We start from the raw sequence: 17,815 nt of genomic DNA, 5'->3' as shown, positions 1-17,815 counted from the left end.
AGGCTCTGTCTCAAAAAAAAAAAAAAAAAAAATGAAGTCCTAATACATGCTACAACATGGATGAACCTGGAAAACTTTATTCTGAGGCAAAGGAGCCAGTCACAAAAGACCACATATTGTATGATCCCATTTATATGAAATATCTAAAATAGACAAATCTATAGAGATAGAAAGTAGATTACCAGTTGCTTAAGACTGGTAGAAGAGAGTGGTGGACTGCTTAAATGGGTTTACCTTGTGGAGAAAATGTTCTAAAACTGACTGTGGAAATGGTTGCACAGCTCTAAATATATTAAAAATTATTGAACTATACACTTTGTATGTATGGATTATGTGGTACTGCCAGAAAAAAACAAAAAGAAAACCTAACCCTACTACTTAGGTTTGATATCTGCCATGTGAGGTCTCCAAGACCATATTCTACTATAAGATTTAGGGAGTGATCCAGCAGGTATCTGCTGTGTTTTGAATACCCTAGAATCCCTTTCCTAATAGCATCCAGCTTTCTTCAAAGGAATTGCATTCTTTCCTCCCTTGTCCCAATAGATTGAGTCTGCCAACTTTCTAAGCCAAGTGGTACACATGCAATCACGGCCAGGCCATCTGAATGTTCCCTTCAAAGAATCTGAACAGTCACAGTGCATCCATCATAGCATCCTAAGCCCTTTAGAGCTGCCTCAGTTTTTAGCCATTTGCAAGTGTTTTTCTCTAGCCCTCTCAATCTTGTGAACTCCTGACATTCTTCCAATAAATTCCCTTTTGTTTAAGTTGCCTACATACCAAAGAATGGCATGCTTTCCAATTTCCTAGTACTGAGAGGCATTTTATAAAAGTGTGGACCTACAAAAGCTCAAAATTGTGCTTCCCCCTTCTTACTTCCCAAAGCTGGATGGGCTTAATCTTAGTTTCAAGAAGAGGGAAGCCTGTGGTTACTTAATCTTAGTTCCAAGGCAGGAGGTAGCAATGGTAGTTACAGATTGCTCTCCACCCTTCACCCCTGCTCATCAGAAAAATAAATAGGAGATTGAAGATAGCAACTTTAAATAATATCTCTGATTTAAAACACACACCTCAGGCTGGGCATTCCCCTTAGCACTCTGGGGAATACAGTCTGATGGACTGTTTGAGTTCAGGAGTTTGAGACCAGCCTGAGCAGTTAGACCTGGTCTCCACTAAAAATAGAAAAATAGCCAGCTATTACCTCAATTTTACAGGTCAGCAATACAAGGCTTAGAGAGAGATCCAAAATAACCAACTTATGAAGGAGTCGAATTGGGACTCAACCTGGGCAGTTCCCTAGACCATGTTCACCTGAAGAGTAGGTTATCTTAATTTTATCAGAGCATTCTAAATAAGCACAGGCACTGTGATAATTACTAGAGATAATAGTTAAATAATATAGTCCTTACTTTTCACTCTAGTAGATCAAATGGATTAACATGAACTACACCAAAATGGATTCCTAGAAATTTCTTGTATCTACAGCTCAACTGCGATGATGCAAAGCCTTATCTTGACACTTTGTCCAGCCAAAAGTGTACTCTCACCTCTGGGCAATCACTACCCCAGTGTTCTCTTCTTAGAACATGGGTCACTTCTTCCAGATTGTTCCATCTTCCCAAATGGTTATATACAAATGCAATCCCAACTAAAAAGGTGTCCCATCATAGCATATTGAAATTACTTATAAAATTACCGTACCTTCCACCAAACTATAAGACAGGAACCTTATCTGTCTTGTTCATCGTAGAATCCCCTGTGGCTATAGTAGGTTACTTAGTACATATTTGCTCAATGAAAAAGAACTCAGTGATACCAGAAGGTTTGTTTTTACCATGGCTTGGATCCAACAGTTTCATCATATCTATTGTGTTATCAAACTGGCATATGTATGTGTATTTAAATATACATATGTATGTGTATATGCATACATAATGGATTTACTTCTTGCTCCTTCCACTGAAAGGGCCACATAGCCAAGTAGCAAAGACAGTACCCAATACCTGGGTTTTGGTCCCTAAAAGGAATCAGGGCTCATTCAATGCCAAGGCTGGGATAAGGTTAGGTGTAAGATAAGCCTAGAGCCGGGTGCAGTGGCTCATGCCTATAATCCCAGCACTTGGGGAGGCTGAGGAGGGTGGACTGCCTGAGCTCAGAGGTTGAAGACCAGCCTGAGCAAGAGACCTCATCTCTAAAAGTAGCAAGGTGTTGTGGCAAGGGCCTGTAGTCCCAATTACTTGGGAGACTAAAATAGAGAATTACTTGAGCCTAAGAGTTTGAGGTTGCTGTGAGCTATGACACCATGGCACTCTACCAAGACTGACAAAGTAAGACTGTCTCCAAAAAAAAAAAAAAAAAGGAAAGAAAGAAAGAAAGGCTTGGTGCCCACTACATGCACCAAGCACCAAGGCTGACAGGTTCAAAACCCGGCCCAGGCCTGCTAAACAATGACAACTGCAAGAAAAAAAATAGCTGGGCATTGTGGCAGGGGCGCCTGTGGTCCCAGCTACTTGGGAGGCTGAGGCAGGACAATCCCTTAAGCCCAAGAATTTGAGGGTAACATAGTGAAACTCTGTCTCAAAACAAACAAAAAAATCCATTAAGTTCATTCTTATACTACATGTTAGATAATAAGGAGGGGGTAATGAACGCTCTTCTTCATAAGGGCCAAATGAAGATGAAATGCTAGAGTTGGAAATACATCATAATCCATCAGAGTAATGAGATCAAGCAAAAATCATCAATGGGGGCTTAAAATTAAGGTAAAATTTTGATGAAGAGGAGGATATTTACATGGTCTTAAAATGCTCCTCAGACTGCTTATCAGTTACAAGACAGGTGGGAAAAAGCAGTAATTATACAGATAAATCAGACAACACCTTAATAGGGTAATCAAAATTAGTATCACCATTGAGGAATAAAGGACCTTCAAATGTGATACTCTGAGAAGGCTATAATGTAACTTTTGTACTATTATGTCCAAGAAACACAATTTGAAAGTAAGTATTTGGGAATGTCAGACAAACCCAAAATGAGCAAAATGAGAGGAAAAAGGAAGTTATATTTTTAATATGTCAATCACACAAAAAGACTAGGGAAATAGTCATCATTAAAAGTTTAAGAGATACACACCGAAAAATTTAGAAATCAAAAGCCATAATTTTGTAATTTATTCTTAAAAAGGTTCAGAAAAATACTATGTATACATGAAAGAGAAATGCTGGTTCATTATACCACCCTTCACAGAGCAAAAAATATGTAATATCTGACATACAAACTTATATATAAAAAGGGTAAACATACCTGAATAGGAGATGGCTTTTCCCAGCCCATTTCAAAAATTCCCATTAATAACTCCCGTTTCAAACAGTAATCTTCAAACTCATTGCCTTTTGTGGAGGTCACATCCTACTCAAACAAAACAAAGAATAAAACATAGTAGTTAGCAAGCCCAACAAAATTTGCCTGAGACACTTTGATTCTTTACCTACTCAACCTTAATATACGTGGGTCTCTTAAGTTTTGAGACAGATTGTGTTACGGTCTATTATTTCACTTTCAAGAAACACAGTTGAAAGCATCCTTTCTGATTCACCTATGCAAGTTTCAACTTGTTCAGCTTATTGGTATTGCTAGGAGTGCTTCGTTTGTTTCCATGTTGAATTTATGTTTTCTTGATTTTTGAGTATCTTAAAACTTTTGTAATGACCCACAGTATAGATTACTTGTTTTAATGTGTATTTCAACTTTTCCTGAAGATTAACAATAACCACTTCCCTTCAACACACACAAGCCATTTAAAAAACTTTGAGAAAGGCCATCCTATGTTCAGTCTTCTAAGGTCTGGTGAAATAGTCATTTCTACAAAAGTATCATGTCATGAATTACGTAAAGTCAAACCCTAGCTCTACCACTCATCAGCTACAAATATCCTTGGCTAAATCAGTATTTCTCAGGCTAAGCATTACTAACATTTTGGACTAGAACATTAACCAAAATGTCTATAGCTAAATGTCTCTGGAGGACAAAATCATCCCTGGCCGAATTTCTCTGAACTTTGATTTTCTCATCCATAAAATGAGGATTATGCCTAGTTGGGAGCAAAAGAAACTGAGGAAATGTCTAAAAATCATTATAGATGTCCATAAATTAGATAAAATGTATGCATACACATATAAAACATTTTTAATATATGCACACTTATTACATTATATAATTCTATCAAAGAAGGGAGGAAAATTCTGGCAGTCTAAGATATATGACCTATATAATTTCAACAACTTTAAGAGTAAACACACAGTATTTACATTTCAAAATTAAAAGTTATTACAAGTAACTACAGCTGACCACTGAATTGTGTACATCTACCTATATGCAGATTTTTTAAAATAAATACAAAAAGTCATCCAAGTCTATGGATTTGGCATCCAAAACCAAATCAAAGGATAGAGAATATAGTACCGGCAGGATGCAAAACCAGGAAGATACAGAAGGCCAACTTTTTCTGCTTTGGTGGGTTCAGCAGGACAAACTTGGGGATTTGAATATACAAGGATACTCTTAGTATCTGCAAGGAGAGGGAGTGGAGGAAAGTCCTGGAACCAATTCTCTGCAGATACTGAGAGATGACTGCTTCACTTTGAGAGTTTCCCCACTTTTATTCCACTTGAATTATACAACCAGCTTACCGAAGTTTTGATTCTTAGATCCTTTGGAGGGAGTTTTAAAGTCTTTTTCCAGTCATCACCAGGTCTAGAGAGAATATAGTAAATCTGAAGTATTTCAAGTATTCATTACATTCTACTTAACAATACAAAGATGATTTATCTCACAGTAAGTTTAATATATTGCCATTTACTTAAGAGTATAGTTAACAAGACAGTTAAACAACTTTATTTTTTGGAGACATCACTGTTGCCCTGGGTAGGGGGAGTGCTGTAGCATCATAGTTCACAGCAACCTCAGTCTCTTGGGCTCAAGCAATTCTCTCGCCTCAGCCTTCCAAGTAGCTGGGACTATAGGCACCCACCACAACGCCTGGCTATTTTTAGAGATGGGGGTCTCACTCTAGCTCAGGCTGGTCTCAAATTTGTAAGCTCAGGCAGTCCACCTGCGTAGGCCTCCCAGAATGTTGGGATTACAGGCATGAGCCACTGTCTGCCTGGCCAGACAGTTAAACAACTTTAAACTCAAATAGTATAATCTAGGAAGGATCAAAAACCAAAACCAGAAAGGATTAAAAGCATCCATACCTTTAACAGAAGCAGGGTAGTAAACAGTGCAACTGATATAAAAACATGTCTTGTTTGACTGACAGTGGTCCTTTAAGTCAGTCATCAACATTTAAATATCAGATTTCACATAAAAATTCAGATTCTGGGGCAGTGCCTATAGCTCAGTGTGTAGGGCACGGGTTCAAGCCTGGCCCCAGCCAAACTACAACAACAAAAAAATAGCTGGGCATTGTGGCAGGCGCCTGTAATCCCAGCTACTTGGAAGGCTTAAGCCAGAGAATTGCCTAAGCCCAGGAGTTGGAGCTTTTTGTGAACTGTGATGCCACAGCACTCTACCGAGGGCAATAAAGTAAGACGCTGTCTCTTAAAACAAACAAAAAAAAAATCAGATCTGTCTTCTCCTGAAAACCTGGGAGCTTTATCAATACTATTCCAAATTTCTGCGTGGCAACAGCATGGTAGAGGCTTAGTAATTAAGAGCTTAAAATCAAGCAGCTGCCCCCTTTAAGCAGGCCAAGTACCCTCTAATTTGGCATAGTCCTCTGCAGGCATTTGAGTTTGTAACTTCGAATGGCTAGTTAAAACCATGGGCCCTGGAATTTCAGACCTGAGTTCAAGCCCCAACTCAGCCACTACTTATTAATTCTGTAAATTGCACCAGCTATTTTTCTAAGCCTCTATTCTCTCATATGTAAAATAAGTTAATTATATCAAATATTTATGTAAGGCACTCAGCACAGTGCCTTGCAAAATTAACTCAACATTAGTTGTTAAGGAACCTCTTTCTCTAAATCTTTCTTACTGGAGATGCTTGAAACCATGAAAGAATAAAAACAAGGAAAATATTAATTTCTCAACGAGGGAAGGGAAGCAGAAAAATAAACTTTTCTTTCTCATCAGGTAAAAACAAACAGTAAATACTCAAAGCGCCTAATTAAATAAAAATCAATGGGAAACATTTGTAGACAATGCTTTCAACTATGTTATCTTTAAAAATGAGTCTTCAATGATTTCAGTATACTCTTTTTATATAATCTGAGTCTCTAAAATATTTCATAGGCTTCATTTCAAATGCTCACAGCACTTATTTTACTTAAAGCTAGGTTCCACATAAAGCAAATATTCTAACACTGTTAACTCTTTGCTACCAATTTCAAGGCTACTAAAAGCCTTTCATCTCAACCTAAATCATCAAGTTTCTCATCAAAAATGTCAGTTCAACATCCCAGGTCAGCTTGCCACACTTTAAAATATAAACCTGCCCACGAGGAATTATAATAAAGTGAAAAAACTATTTAAAACGAAGACGGTGATAAGAGATGAGCATTAGAAGATTTCTGAGATGGTTTGAAGGGATCTAGACAGTTTCATGGAAGAATGGCACTTAAACTGAGATCTAAAGAACTGACAAATGAAAAGAAAGAATCCTAGGAAAAGCAAAAATCAGAATTATTTTAAACAGCAAATACTCTTACAATGAAGTAACACAGCTTTATATATTTCTATTCTTAAGAATTAAAAATACACTGCCAACTTGTTAGACTGAAAAAAAAAAAATTAAAAGCCACCCAATTTTGGTAGTCTATTTTTGCCAAGAAAAACTATGGTTTAAAAAATATCTTTCATTTCTATACCAATTAAAGCATTCACCTTAAAAGTAACAGAATATGGGCTCGGCGCCTATAGCTCAACCGGCTAAGGTGCCAGCCACGTACACCTAAGGTGGCGGGTTCGAATCCCCAGCCCGGACCCGCCAAACAACAATGACGGCTACAACCAAAAAATAGCCAGGCGTTGTGGCGGGCGCCTGTGGTCCCAGCTACTTGGGAGGCGGAGGCAGGAGACTCGCTTGAGCCCAGGAGTTGGAGGTTGCTGTGAGCTGTAATGCCATGGCACTCTACCCAGGGGGACAGCTTGAGGCTCTGTCTCAAAAAAAAAAAAAAAAAGTAACAGAATATGCACTGCCAATTTTCCCAGTGACCAAACCAATTGTTAGGAATCTACTTCCTACGGGTCCCTACTGAACAGCAGTCCTCCTCTACATACTCTGGCAGCTTGTAAGGGCTGTTTTTCTCTAGGAAATGAAAAGATCTAAGTTGTAATAACAATGCTTTGGTTTACTGAAGTGTATATTTTATCTTAGAAAAATTTCTAGAGGTTAAATCATTTTATTTATTTATTTTCTGAGCCAGAGCCTCAAGCTGTCCCCCTGGGTAGAGTGCCCGTGGCCTCACAGCTCACAGCAACCTCTAACTCCTGGGCTCAAGCGAGTCTCCTGCCTCAGCCTCCCAAGTAGCTGGGACCACAGGCGCCCACCACAACGCCTGGCTATTTTTTTTGGTTGCAGCCCTCATTGTTTGGCGTGCCCGGGGCTGGATTCGAACCCGCCACCTCAGGTATATGTGGCTGGTGCCTTAGCCACTTGAGCCACACTCGCCGAGCTGGTTAAATCATTTTATACGGCTAGTTCTTAACAAAAGCCAAACCTTAACTGGGATTAAGAGTCGCAAATGATAACGTCCTATGTGTGAACCTTTAGTGACAGTTACCATTCAAATACTGTAATTTAAAGTATCTACTTAAAAGATGGCAGACAACCTACAAACTTCCAGCTTCAAAAAACACGTATCCTGGCTCAGCGCCCACAGCACAGTGGTTACAGCACCAGCCAAACACCGACATAGGCAGGTTCAAACCTGGCCTGAGCCAGCTAAACAACAATGACAATTACAGTAACAACAAAAAATAACTAAGTGTTGTGGTGGGTGCCTATAGTCCCAGGTACTTAGGAGGCTGAGGCAAGAGAATCGCTTAAGCCCAAGAGTTTGAAGTTGCTGTGAGCTGTGACACTACAGCACTCTACCGAAGACTACATAGTGAGACTGTCTCAAAAAAAAAAAAAAAAAAAAAATTATCCTGTAGCAAGAGGAGACTTAAATTTTAGAATTAACAAAAGACTGGGATTATTCAGAAATATGTCTTAAGAGTTCAAGATTGTGAGTTCCCTGTGATTTACTTTGGGTATAAAATGAGGAAAAAGCTTTTAATGAAAAGTAAAAAAGCCAATTTCCATAAACTAAAAAAAGTCATGGGTAAATTTTCTATGAGTGAACATGCTTGGAGTTTAGAATAAATACTACACTGCACAAGTCTTTAACTGTTATTTAAGACAGAGTAACGTACAGTTTTAACAGTAAGAAAAACTACATTGATAAAAATAACCCAATCATTTTATTAATGTACATATAACACATACATAACAAGATTAGCTAGTAACTTCTACAGTGAACTAATTACAAAAGGCAGAAATGTCTTAAAAAATAATCTAGAGAAAACTGATATATATCATCTGTGCCTATGTTCATTAATTGCACTATAGCCAGAAACACATTAGTCGACGGCAAATATCTACTGGCCATAAAACAAAGTCATCTGTCCTCTATTTGCAATCAAAATGGTTAAATTAAGGTATACATAAAATAGTCACTAACAAAGTAATAATAATCATCTCCTTGGTTTCCCAAATGTGTTTATTATTTATTCTAACACTTACTTAATAGTGGTGGTCATACTCTGTGCTTGCTGCTGAGTGCCATTATTGATTGTGTTGGTGTTTTTCAGCTGGTTCATCTGTTGCTGTGTCTGTGTGCCCCCTCCTCCGGGGCCACCACTGGGTTTCACAGGGCCCCTCAGCTGACCATTTTGACTGGACAGACCCATTATAACAGGGTTCTCTGTTCTGGCCGTGCTCATGCTGTGTTAACTGCAAAGGTGTCTCTTTCAAACTTCAGAACTTTTCAAAGTCAGTAGAGAAACTGTAATAACAGTTTATTAGGCTCTCCAAAACGAAGAGATAAATATAAGTCTTGCTCAATATATGAGTCCTTTATTGCAATGCAGGCAAGCACCTGTAAGTCTGTGAACGGTAAGCAGCAGTAACTTGCTCTCATGCACCGAATCAACTTTTTATTTTTAAAAAGCCCTCTAACAAGCTTGAATTATATCTGAATTCACTCACTTCAATCTGAAACAAACAAACAAGAAAACAAATTAGCAAATACAAGAGAAAAATGTTTTTGTTTCCCCAATAAAAGAATCCTTTTAGAAGAACTCTCATCTTTTAAATTAAACAACTTGGGAAAAAAAAAATCAATACACCTACACTTAGACCTAATCAGAAGCCAAGCTAGGAAAGATTCAATGAACTGCTTCAAAAAGCAAACCTACACAGAGAAAAAGCTCAAACATTTAAAACTGTCAGTTCAAAGCAGCCCAGGGATTAGGCAAAAAAATACTAAGACTAAATTAGAATTAACTGCCAAATGACAATCTCTTTTTTCCTTCAGTTTCCTTTCTAATGAATTCTCTAGAAGTCTCTGACATGTCTAAAAGTCAACGATTCATTATACAGAATTCCATTACAACACAGTAAGTATCACATAATTTATTTAAAGTAAACATAAACTTGAACAAGACAATTCATTAATTTTGTTTTCCATTTTTGGCTGCAACTGAGTCCTTGAAGAGTTAAGTGAGCTTTGACTTGAACTTAATACTTTCAGAACAAAAAACACTTTTGTGCCCTTATAAATTACAAATATGAAAGCTAAACTTTATGAAGAAAAACTTATTTTCCCTTTTCTCTTTCTCTTGTCCTTCAAACAATAAATGAAGCAGTCAAGGGATATGGACACACCCACGTTAGCCACGTAGATATTTAGCTACCCTTCAATAGAATACTTTCTCAAAAAGTGCGTCCTAATTTAAAAGAGCATTTGTTTAAAAAAAGGAAATTTCCTGTGTTTAAAAAAATCCGTGAAAGACTAAACACACAAGTAGCTTTTAATAAAACTTTCCAAAAAACCGAAAGTATTGAATGTAATATATACTTAACTGGTTGACCTCCATTTTAAAATTGTGACCTAAATGGAAATCTTATTTTAAAATTTAGTAAGTAAAAATTTAATATATAAACTCGAGGAAACAAAGCCCCACTGCTTGCTTATTTTTAAAATCCCTTACATATCCTACTAAAATAACTTATTGGTGCTCATTATTTTTGCCATACAAATCAGCATCTCAAAATTTCAAAATCAAAAGACATCTCAAAATTACAAAATGCTTATGTTTTCTTAAAAAAAAAAGAACTGAACAAGTTGCTCACAAGCAAACCCTAATTATCACATACACAAAACTGTTTGTTTTTAAGTCTTCCTGAATCTGACTGACCTCTTAAACAGATACGGCCAACAGCTACTTTCCTGTATTGACAGGTTTATATCATGATCAACGATTTCACCGAGTTCACACGGGGAGAATTATCTGCTTGCAAACCACTAAGAGGATAAAAAGTGCAACCTCTAAAGACTGAACGATATCATCGTTTCTGTCCGGCGTGCACAGTAAGGCCTTCTCCGTAAACCCTATGTGCTAACTGCTCCCCTTCTTAAACTGAAACCTGCACTGCAGCTTTATGTCTCAGATAAGGAAATATTCCTCCTACTCCTTCCCAATTTAGGTTTGCAAGTTATATTTCTACACTTCAAAAAAAAAAAAAAAAAACCCCACTAAGAAACGTAGTTGGGAGGAGCCCCTGGCAGAGTTAATTACGGCAGGCACTTCCCAGATCGTAGTTAGCAATTGACAGTTTCACACCCAAAACAGTCTCGTCATCGCCGACAAGAGCTTTTGTTTGCAAATGCAGCGCAGTTTCTCTAAGCTTAGGCTGCAAGTTGGAGTTGCCAGGGTTTTATTCTGATGGGAAAAAGGGACCATGAAACAGAAAAGAGAGTGAGTGATAAAGACGACAAGCTAATGACTGGAGTTCAGTCTTTGCAGGGCAATAATTCACCCCCTACCCGACCCCACCACCACACACTCAAGTCAGCTCCCTCTGACCATAAACACAAAAGGGCTGGGGCCCAGCAAACCTATCTGCGCAACGAGAGCCGGGGACCAGGTCTGCCGGTGGGAAACAATAGGGACTCCCCCTATAAGGCCCCAAAGGGACTCCCCCCGAACCCAGAAAGCCCCTCGGTTCCTCCACCAGTTGGGGACTCCCGAAACACCCTCTCGTTATCTGCCTACTGCAGCTGCCGGCCCTCTCCCGAACCGACCCTCCAATATCCCTGCCGCCCCCTATAGGGCCGCCTCGTACCCTATAACCTCCACCATCACCCCTTCAGTCTTTGCTGCCTCCTTTGACCCCCTATTTTCCCATCTTCTATAAAGCGCCTCCACCTGGTCTGCTCCTTCTCCCGACCCCGCCGCGCACCACATTCCTATATTCGGCTCCGCTTAGACGCCCGTACCCCACACAGCTGCCGCTCGCCTTCTTCCCCAGGCCCAGCCAGGCCGCAGGCCTCCGCCCCGGGGAGACCCCCGCGCCGGCCCGAGGGGCTCCCCGCCGCCCCCACGGCAACGCCGACCTCGACCCCACCACCTCACCCCACGCCCCGCGACTCAGGCCCGACTCCTACCACCGAGGCCACTCCCGCTCGGCACCTCGGTCCTTTATTGTTGACTCGAAGCTCCCAAAATGGCGGCGGCTCCTTCCTCCTCGGAAACCTCCGCCCGCCCCCACCCGGCCCCCTGGCTGCGGCCGCCTCCCACCCCCACCCCGCCCCGCTCCGGGGGCCCCGCCGCCCGGCCGCTCGCGCCGCCGGCTCCCGGGGCTGTCCAGCCCTACCTCCTCCGCTGCCCGCTCTCGTGGCGCCGCCGAAGTCGCCGCCGGGCTGAGCTAACTCGATTCCTCTCCCCCCGCCCCCCCTTGCCCGTCCGCCGCCTCCTCCCTCTTTCTCTGCCTCTCCGCATGGCGGCGGCCGCGGCTCCTCCTCCACTCAAGATGGCGAGAGCTCGTCCGCCGCCGCTGCGCCCGCCCGGCGTCACGGCCTCCCCTGCTTGGCCGCGGACCCCCCGAAGGAGAAAATGGAGGGCTGACGAAAGGAAATTTCAAGGGGCAAATATGGGCTCCTTTCTGAAGGGACAGGGGGGCTGCTTTTCCCTAAACCGAGAAACGATGGAGGAATGGGGGCTGGCTAGAGTCGCCCGGTCTTCGCCCCTCCAAAGTGAAAGTCGGGGGTTGAGACCAGAGGAGGAGCGATCTATTTATTCCCGACCGAGGACACGTTCTGACAACTGCCTGGGCCAGCAGCTGCTCGGGGACAGGAAGCTGACCTGACTTCTCCCGCGGGCCAGGGAGGCTGCTGCTGGGCCGAGGGGGCCGCATCCGAGCCCCTCGAGTCGCGCCTCCATCCAGGAACGCGCGGAACTAGTGGCCCCGGGACGTCGGCGCGCGTCTGTGTGCGGGGGCCGGAAGGGGACCAGGCGGGGACCGCGGGCGCGCGGGGAGGGAAAGAGGGAGGACACCAGTGGGGGAAGGGGTGCTGCGGGGGGGTCTGTGAGGGCGCGCCTGGGGGGGACCTGAGGGGAAGGGGATTGGAATGTGATGGGGTGTAGGGAGGAGGGCCCAGGCTATACTGGTGGCCCGAGGGAACTGCTCCAGAGCGCTGAGGGCTGGGGGTGCCGCACCGGCGGAGCCGGGATGTTGCAGGGTATCTAGCGGGGAGTAAGGTATAGGAGAGATGAGAACCCGCTGTGAGGGCGAGGGTCGGGGACGCCCGGGCGCCCCTCCTGTCCCCAAGAAGCCAATAAAGGAGGCGGAGGAGACCGGGCCCGCCCCTAAGGGGTTAAGCTGCTGAGGACTCGTTCAGTTGTAATGGAAATGGGCGTTGTGTAACGAAATGGGGAACCAGAAGGCCGAGGGTAGTTCTCCTGCCTGACCCTTGCTGTGAAGCTAGGCATCTGTTCCCGTAAATACTTTTCAGATCCTAAGACAGAATTCTGTTTACCCTTAACAGAAACAGAGCTGCTGTCTCGTTCCAAGTAAAACAAAAATTAGGAGTTAAAAGTTAAGTGTGTCAAGGGAAAATAAAAACCTGGGTCTCACCTAGCTGAGACACTAAATATATAAGAGGCAGTGGCCAAACCTATGTGACAAGAGAGCTCCTACTCGTGACCTCTGCAGCATTCAGCCCAAATGCTGAAGACTTGGTTGGTAACTGGCAGCTTCCTTGTTTTTTGCCGCTGCTTCCAGCTCCTGACCAATCAGAGAAAGCCAAATAGGCTCCCCAAGCCAATCACATAAGACACCTTGCCTCTAGTTAGCCCTTCTCCAGCTTCCTGCCGCCAACAAGCTCCAATCAGGGCAGACCTGAAGTTTCCCCTTTTTTTCACCATAAAGCATTTCCACTCCCCTGCCTCTAAGTCTCTAGCAAACCAAATGATGGATGGTGGCTGACTCCCTTACTATAGCAAACTCTGAGTAAATGGCCTATTCTCACTTGATGATCTGTTTATTTCTACACAGGCAATGGGAAGTTGGTGAATAGTGAAAAGATAATTCTTGAGGGTTTTTTTTTTTGTAGTTTCTAGCTTTTTCCTTTATTTTTGAGATTCAATCGACGGTTCTCTTAAATTTTTTAAAATTAAGTTAGTAACCTAGCATTTCCCATCCAGATTTTATTTCACTCATTTTTTTACTTAAAATTTATTATGGGTTATTAATAGTTGTATATCTCACTTACATTTAAAAACACCTCCTTAAGTGAGGAAATAGCCCTGCACCTGTGGCCATTCTAGAGCGAAGGTAGTTAAGTGTTTTGTTTTGTTTTTTAAGAGACAGAGTCTCACTTTGTCACCCTCTGTAGAGTGCGATGGTGTCACAGCTCACAGCAACCTCCAGCTCTTGGGCTTAAGTGATTCTCTTGCCTCAGCCTCCCTAGTAGCTGGGACTACAGGTGCCCGCCACAACACCTGGCTGTTTTTTGTTTGGCTGGGGCTGGGTTTGAACTCACCACCCTTGGTATATGGGGCCAGTGCCCTACTCACTGAGCCACAGATGCCGCTTGGCTAAGTGGTTTTTTAATAGGATGATCATGTATGAGACCTTATTTGCCCCCACGATCTTTCCAAACAGCAGGAATGTGAAGAAGGGGGCTCAAAAAGTAAGTGGGAGGAAGAGGAGTCTAATGATTTGAAACAGGCCACTTCCTAGACCATTTAAGAAATGAGACCAAGGGCTTGGCACTCGCAGTACAGTGGTTACAGTGCCAGCCACATACCCTAAGACTGGCAGGTTCAAAACTGGTCTGGGTCAACTAAACAACAAGGACAACTGCAAAAAAAATAGCTGGGTGTTGTGGCGGGCACCTGTAGTCTCAGCTACTTGGGAAGCTGAGGCAAGAGAATTGCTTAAGCCCAAGAGTTTTGAGGTTGCTGCAAGCTGTGACGCCTGGGCACTCTACTGAGGGTGACATAGTGAGACTCTGTATCAAAAAAAGAAAAAAAAGGAATGAGACCAAAGAAAGGAAAGGGGTTCTTACCCATAAATAAACTAACATTCTAAAGGAGCCTGCCTGGTTGACGTCATGACAAAAAAACAAAAGCAAGGAGGCAGCCAAAAGGAGTGCATGAAGTAGGTGCCCCTTCTCACCGGGAATCTTTCTAGGGCTAAAACCTTTAAAGATTGTGCATAATGTTCTTTTAATAAAATCAAATGCCCTTGGAACTCACTTATGTCAGCCCGTCTCAGTTTTCTGGTGACAAATGTAGGTGGTTTCAAACCTTTGGATCTGTTCTGAACCATTTTAGTGGTTGATAGGTCCAGTCTAACTACTGCAATGCATTTTTTTCTCCCTAGTTCAAACAGATTAGTAAGAATCATACTAAATATGCCGCTTTAGGAATACAGTTATTTGCTTATGCAAATGGTATCCTTATAGCTATAAAATTATGTATTTAAGTATTATATAAATTCAATACTTTGGACTTTTAATATTGAGTGTAATAGTTATGGGTGATTTGTAGTAAATATAGTTTCTGAAAGGTGTGTTATCCCCAGTGAGGTCACCTATTAATTTTATTAAAGAGTTTCCTAAAATGTATTGGCCATTTTTATGTTGTTTTTAATCACCCTCACTTCATCTCCCCCATAATTCTCCATCCCACTTTTTGGACTTTGAACTTCAAAGTTGTTACCTAAAGTGTTAGGCCCTTGGCCTGGCCTAGTGGCTCATGCCTGTAATCCTAGTACTCTGAGAGTCCAAGATGGGTGGATTGCTTGAGCTTAGGAGTTCTAGACTAGCCTGAGCAAGAGCTAGACCTCTTCTCCAAAAATAACCAGGAGTTGTGGGGGGAGCCTGAAGTCCCAACTACTCAGGAGGCTGAGGCAAGAGGATTGCTTGATCCCAAGAGTTTGAGATTACTGTGAGCTATGATGACGCCATGGCACTCTGCCCAAGGGCGACAAAGTGAGACTTTGTCTCCAAAAAATAAATAAATAAATACTTTCAGCTCCTAGGGAATCTGTAGGAGGGACATTTTAAAAAAAGAAAAAGATTCACAACTGGATTGGAGGCTTTAATGTCAGTATAAAACACAACAGTATTTTGTTTATTTATTTATAGAATAAGATAGGACTAAAATTGCTATCTGGAATTCAATCACAGTAAGGGGTCATCTCAGTAAATGTTATTGCCAGTCTCATGTCCTGACCCGTTTACTTACTGAAAAATAACGACAAGGAAATAAAAAAAATCACAGGTTAACTTATCCTTGCTTTTATTTTTAACTTCAGTTAAAAATGTTTAGAATCTACAATTATAAATAATTTGCAACTGGAATATGTAGATCTATGATAATATCTTAATCACCAAAATGTTTTAACATCCCAAAATGGATTTCACAGTTTTAACATTCTTTTTTCTTTTAAAGAAACATAATTGTTTAACTCAAATTACCGGCAAATGTGTTCATTGCCTGAGAGAAAAAAGTTCTACCCATACCATATCCTCAATAAAATGATTATATCACACCTGGCTAAGCTTTAAAGTATGGTATTTTCCTTCTTTTAACTGATTTTCAGTTTACTATTTTGATTTTCTGAAAGAAGGTTCTACATACAAAGTTCTTTTCCAAGTACGCTTGAGCAACATCTGGTAGTCACTAATCAGACTAACAGCTAACGAGCCCAAGGACCCACGTCCTGTTCTCTTTGGACTTCATAGCAAGTAAAAATTGCCTTTTCCGTTTATGCACCTGAAGAAAGGGAAGCAGTTATCAGTCACCAATGGCCTAGGGCAGAGATCCTCAGAGAGGTATGCTTGCTATATGGAAGTTAATGTATAGTAAGCAGGTGTCTTTAATCATCAAGAGATCACATCAGGCACATTTCGATGTAATAAATGTTCCACTCCCAGAGTAAACTCAAGCTGAAAAGGAGGAAAGCAATAGTATAAACGAGGAAGGAAGTGGGTAGGTTAAACACGTTTTCCCCAAACTGTCAGGTTTAGTTTGCAGAATTTATATTCCCTTTCACAGCTAACATCTTCCCATTCCCAGGGCACCACAACCAGCTCGCTCCCTCAGCTCACCAGCTGTCTTTCAACCTCATCAGGACTCAGCTTTGTGTTCTGGTCATCACCCAAGAATTGTAGCTATTCATTTTGCTCTTCAATTTTCCAAAGATTACTGTGCACCAGCAATTTCAATTTGTTTATTAATTTGAAAATAATGTGTGGCTGAGAAGACACTGAAATCTGGAAACGAGTTCTTTAAAGCATAAAGAACATTGGTCTGTTTAGATCAAGAAAGAACTAATGGGCTTGGCACCCGTAGCTCAGTGGTTAGGGCACCGGCCACATACACCCGGGCTGGCGGGTTCAGGCCCAGGCCTGCTAAACAACAGTGACAATTACAACAACAAAAAAATAGCCAGGGTTCGGCAATCATAGCACAGTGGTTACCACGCCAGCCACATACACCGAAGCTGGCGGGTTCTAACTCCCCCGGAGCCAGCTAAACAATAATGACAACTACAACAAAAAATAGCCTGGCATTGTGGCGGGCACCTGTAGTCCCAGCTACTTGGGAGGCTGAGGCAAGAGAAATGCTTAAGCCCAAGAGTTTGAGGATTTTGTGAGCTGTGACGCCACGGCACTCTACCCAGGGGGACAAAGTAAGACTCTGTCTCAAAAAAAAAAAAAAAAAAATAGCCAGACATGGTGATGGGCGCCTTAGTCACAGCTACTTGGGAGGCTGAGGCAAGAGAAACGCTAAAGCCCAAGAGTTTGAGGTTGCTGTGAGCTGTGACACCAAGGGCAACATAGTAAGATTCTGTCTCAAAAAAAGAAAGAAAGAACTAATGCTGTCTTCATCTAAGATGCCTTCCTCCCTTGGGTACTTCCTGAGTTAGTTCAGGGGCAGATACTGACAAATAACATTGAGGGCGTCCACAGCTGGCAATCTGATTGACTTGCCATGGTTTTGGAATGTATAACATGCCCCCTTTGTACCTAAGACCCTGTAACAAGATTCTATTTGTTTGTTTGTTTGTTGAGAAAGGAGTTGCCTCTGTCTTCCAGCCTAGAGTGCATCATAGTGACATCATCATAGCTCATTGCGACCTCAAACTCCTGGGCTCAAGCAATCCTCCTGCCTCAGTCTCCTGACTAGATGGGAATATAGGTATGCACTATTCTGCCCAGGTAATTTTTCTATTTTCAGTAGAGACGAGAGTCTCA

The 17,815-nt window shown here is 41.9% G+C and overlaps 1 protein-coding gene across 5 annotated transcripts in view; it reads right to left on the bottom strand.

Annotated features, from left to right (window-relative positions):
* DDX6 (DEAD-box helicase 6) overlaps window positions 1-12,508 on the bottom strand; it is a 37,661-nt gene extending 25,153 nt beyond the window's left edge. The window contains exons 1-4 of one of the 5 annotated variants that reach the window (XM_023517316.1): window positions 12,411-12,508; window positions 8,788-9,258; window positions 4,689-4,752; window positions 3,304-3,408 (exon numbers count right to left, since the gene is read on the bottom strand). In XM_023517316.1, coding sequence (XP_023373084.1) covers window positions 3,304-3,408; window positions 4,689-4,752; window positions 8,788-8,987 — 369 coding nt within the window. In that variant the 5' untranslated portion in view covers window positions 8,988-9,258; window positions 12,411-12,508. Of the gene's footprint in view, window positions 1-3,303; window positions 3,409-4,688; window positions 4,753-8,787; window positions 9,259-11,681; window positions 11,796-11,922; window positions 12,081-12,410 lie in introns of those variants that run through there. The other 4 variants (XM_003796840.1, XM_023517314.1, XM_023517315.1 and 1 more) reach the window with 4 other exon arrangements.
* Between the last annotated feature and the right edge of the window lie 5,307 nt (window positions 12,509-17,815).

The sequence above is a fragment of the Otolemur garnettii genome, unplaced genomic scaffold (genome assembly GCF_000181295.1).
Source record: "Otolemur garnettii isolate 467f Iridium unplaced genomic scaffold, OtoGar3 scaffold00108, whole genome shotgun sequence".
NCBI classification, from domain to species: Eukaryota; Metazoa; Chordata; class Mammalia; order Primates; family Galagidae; genus Otolemur; species Otolemur garnettii.
This window is presented reverse-complemented; position numbering and strand designations above follow the sequence as displayed.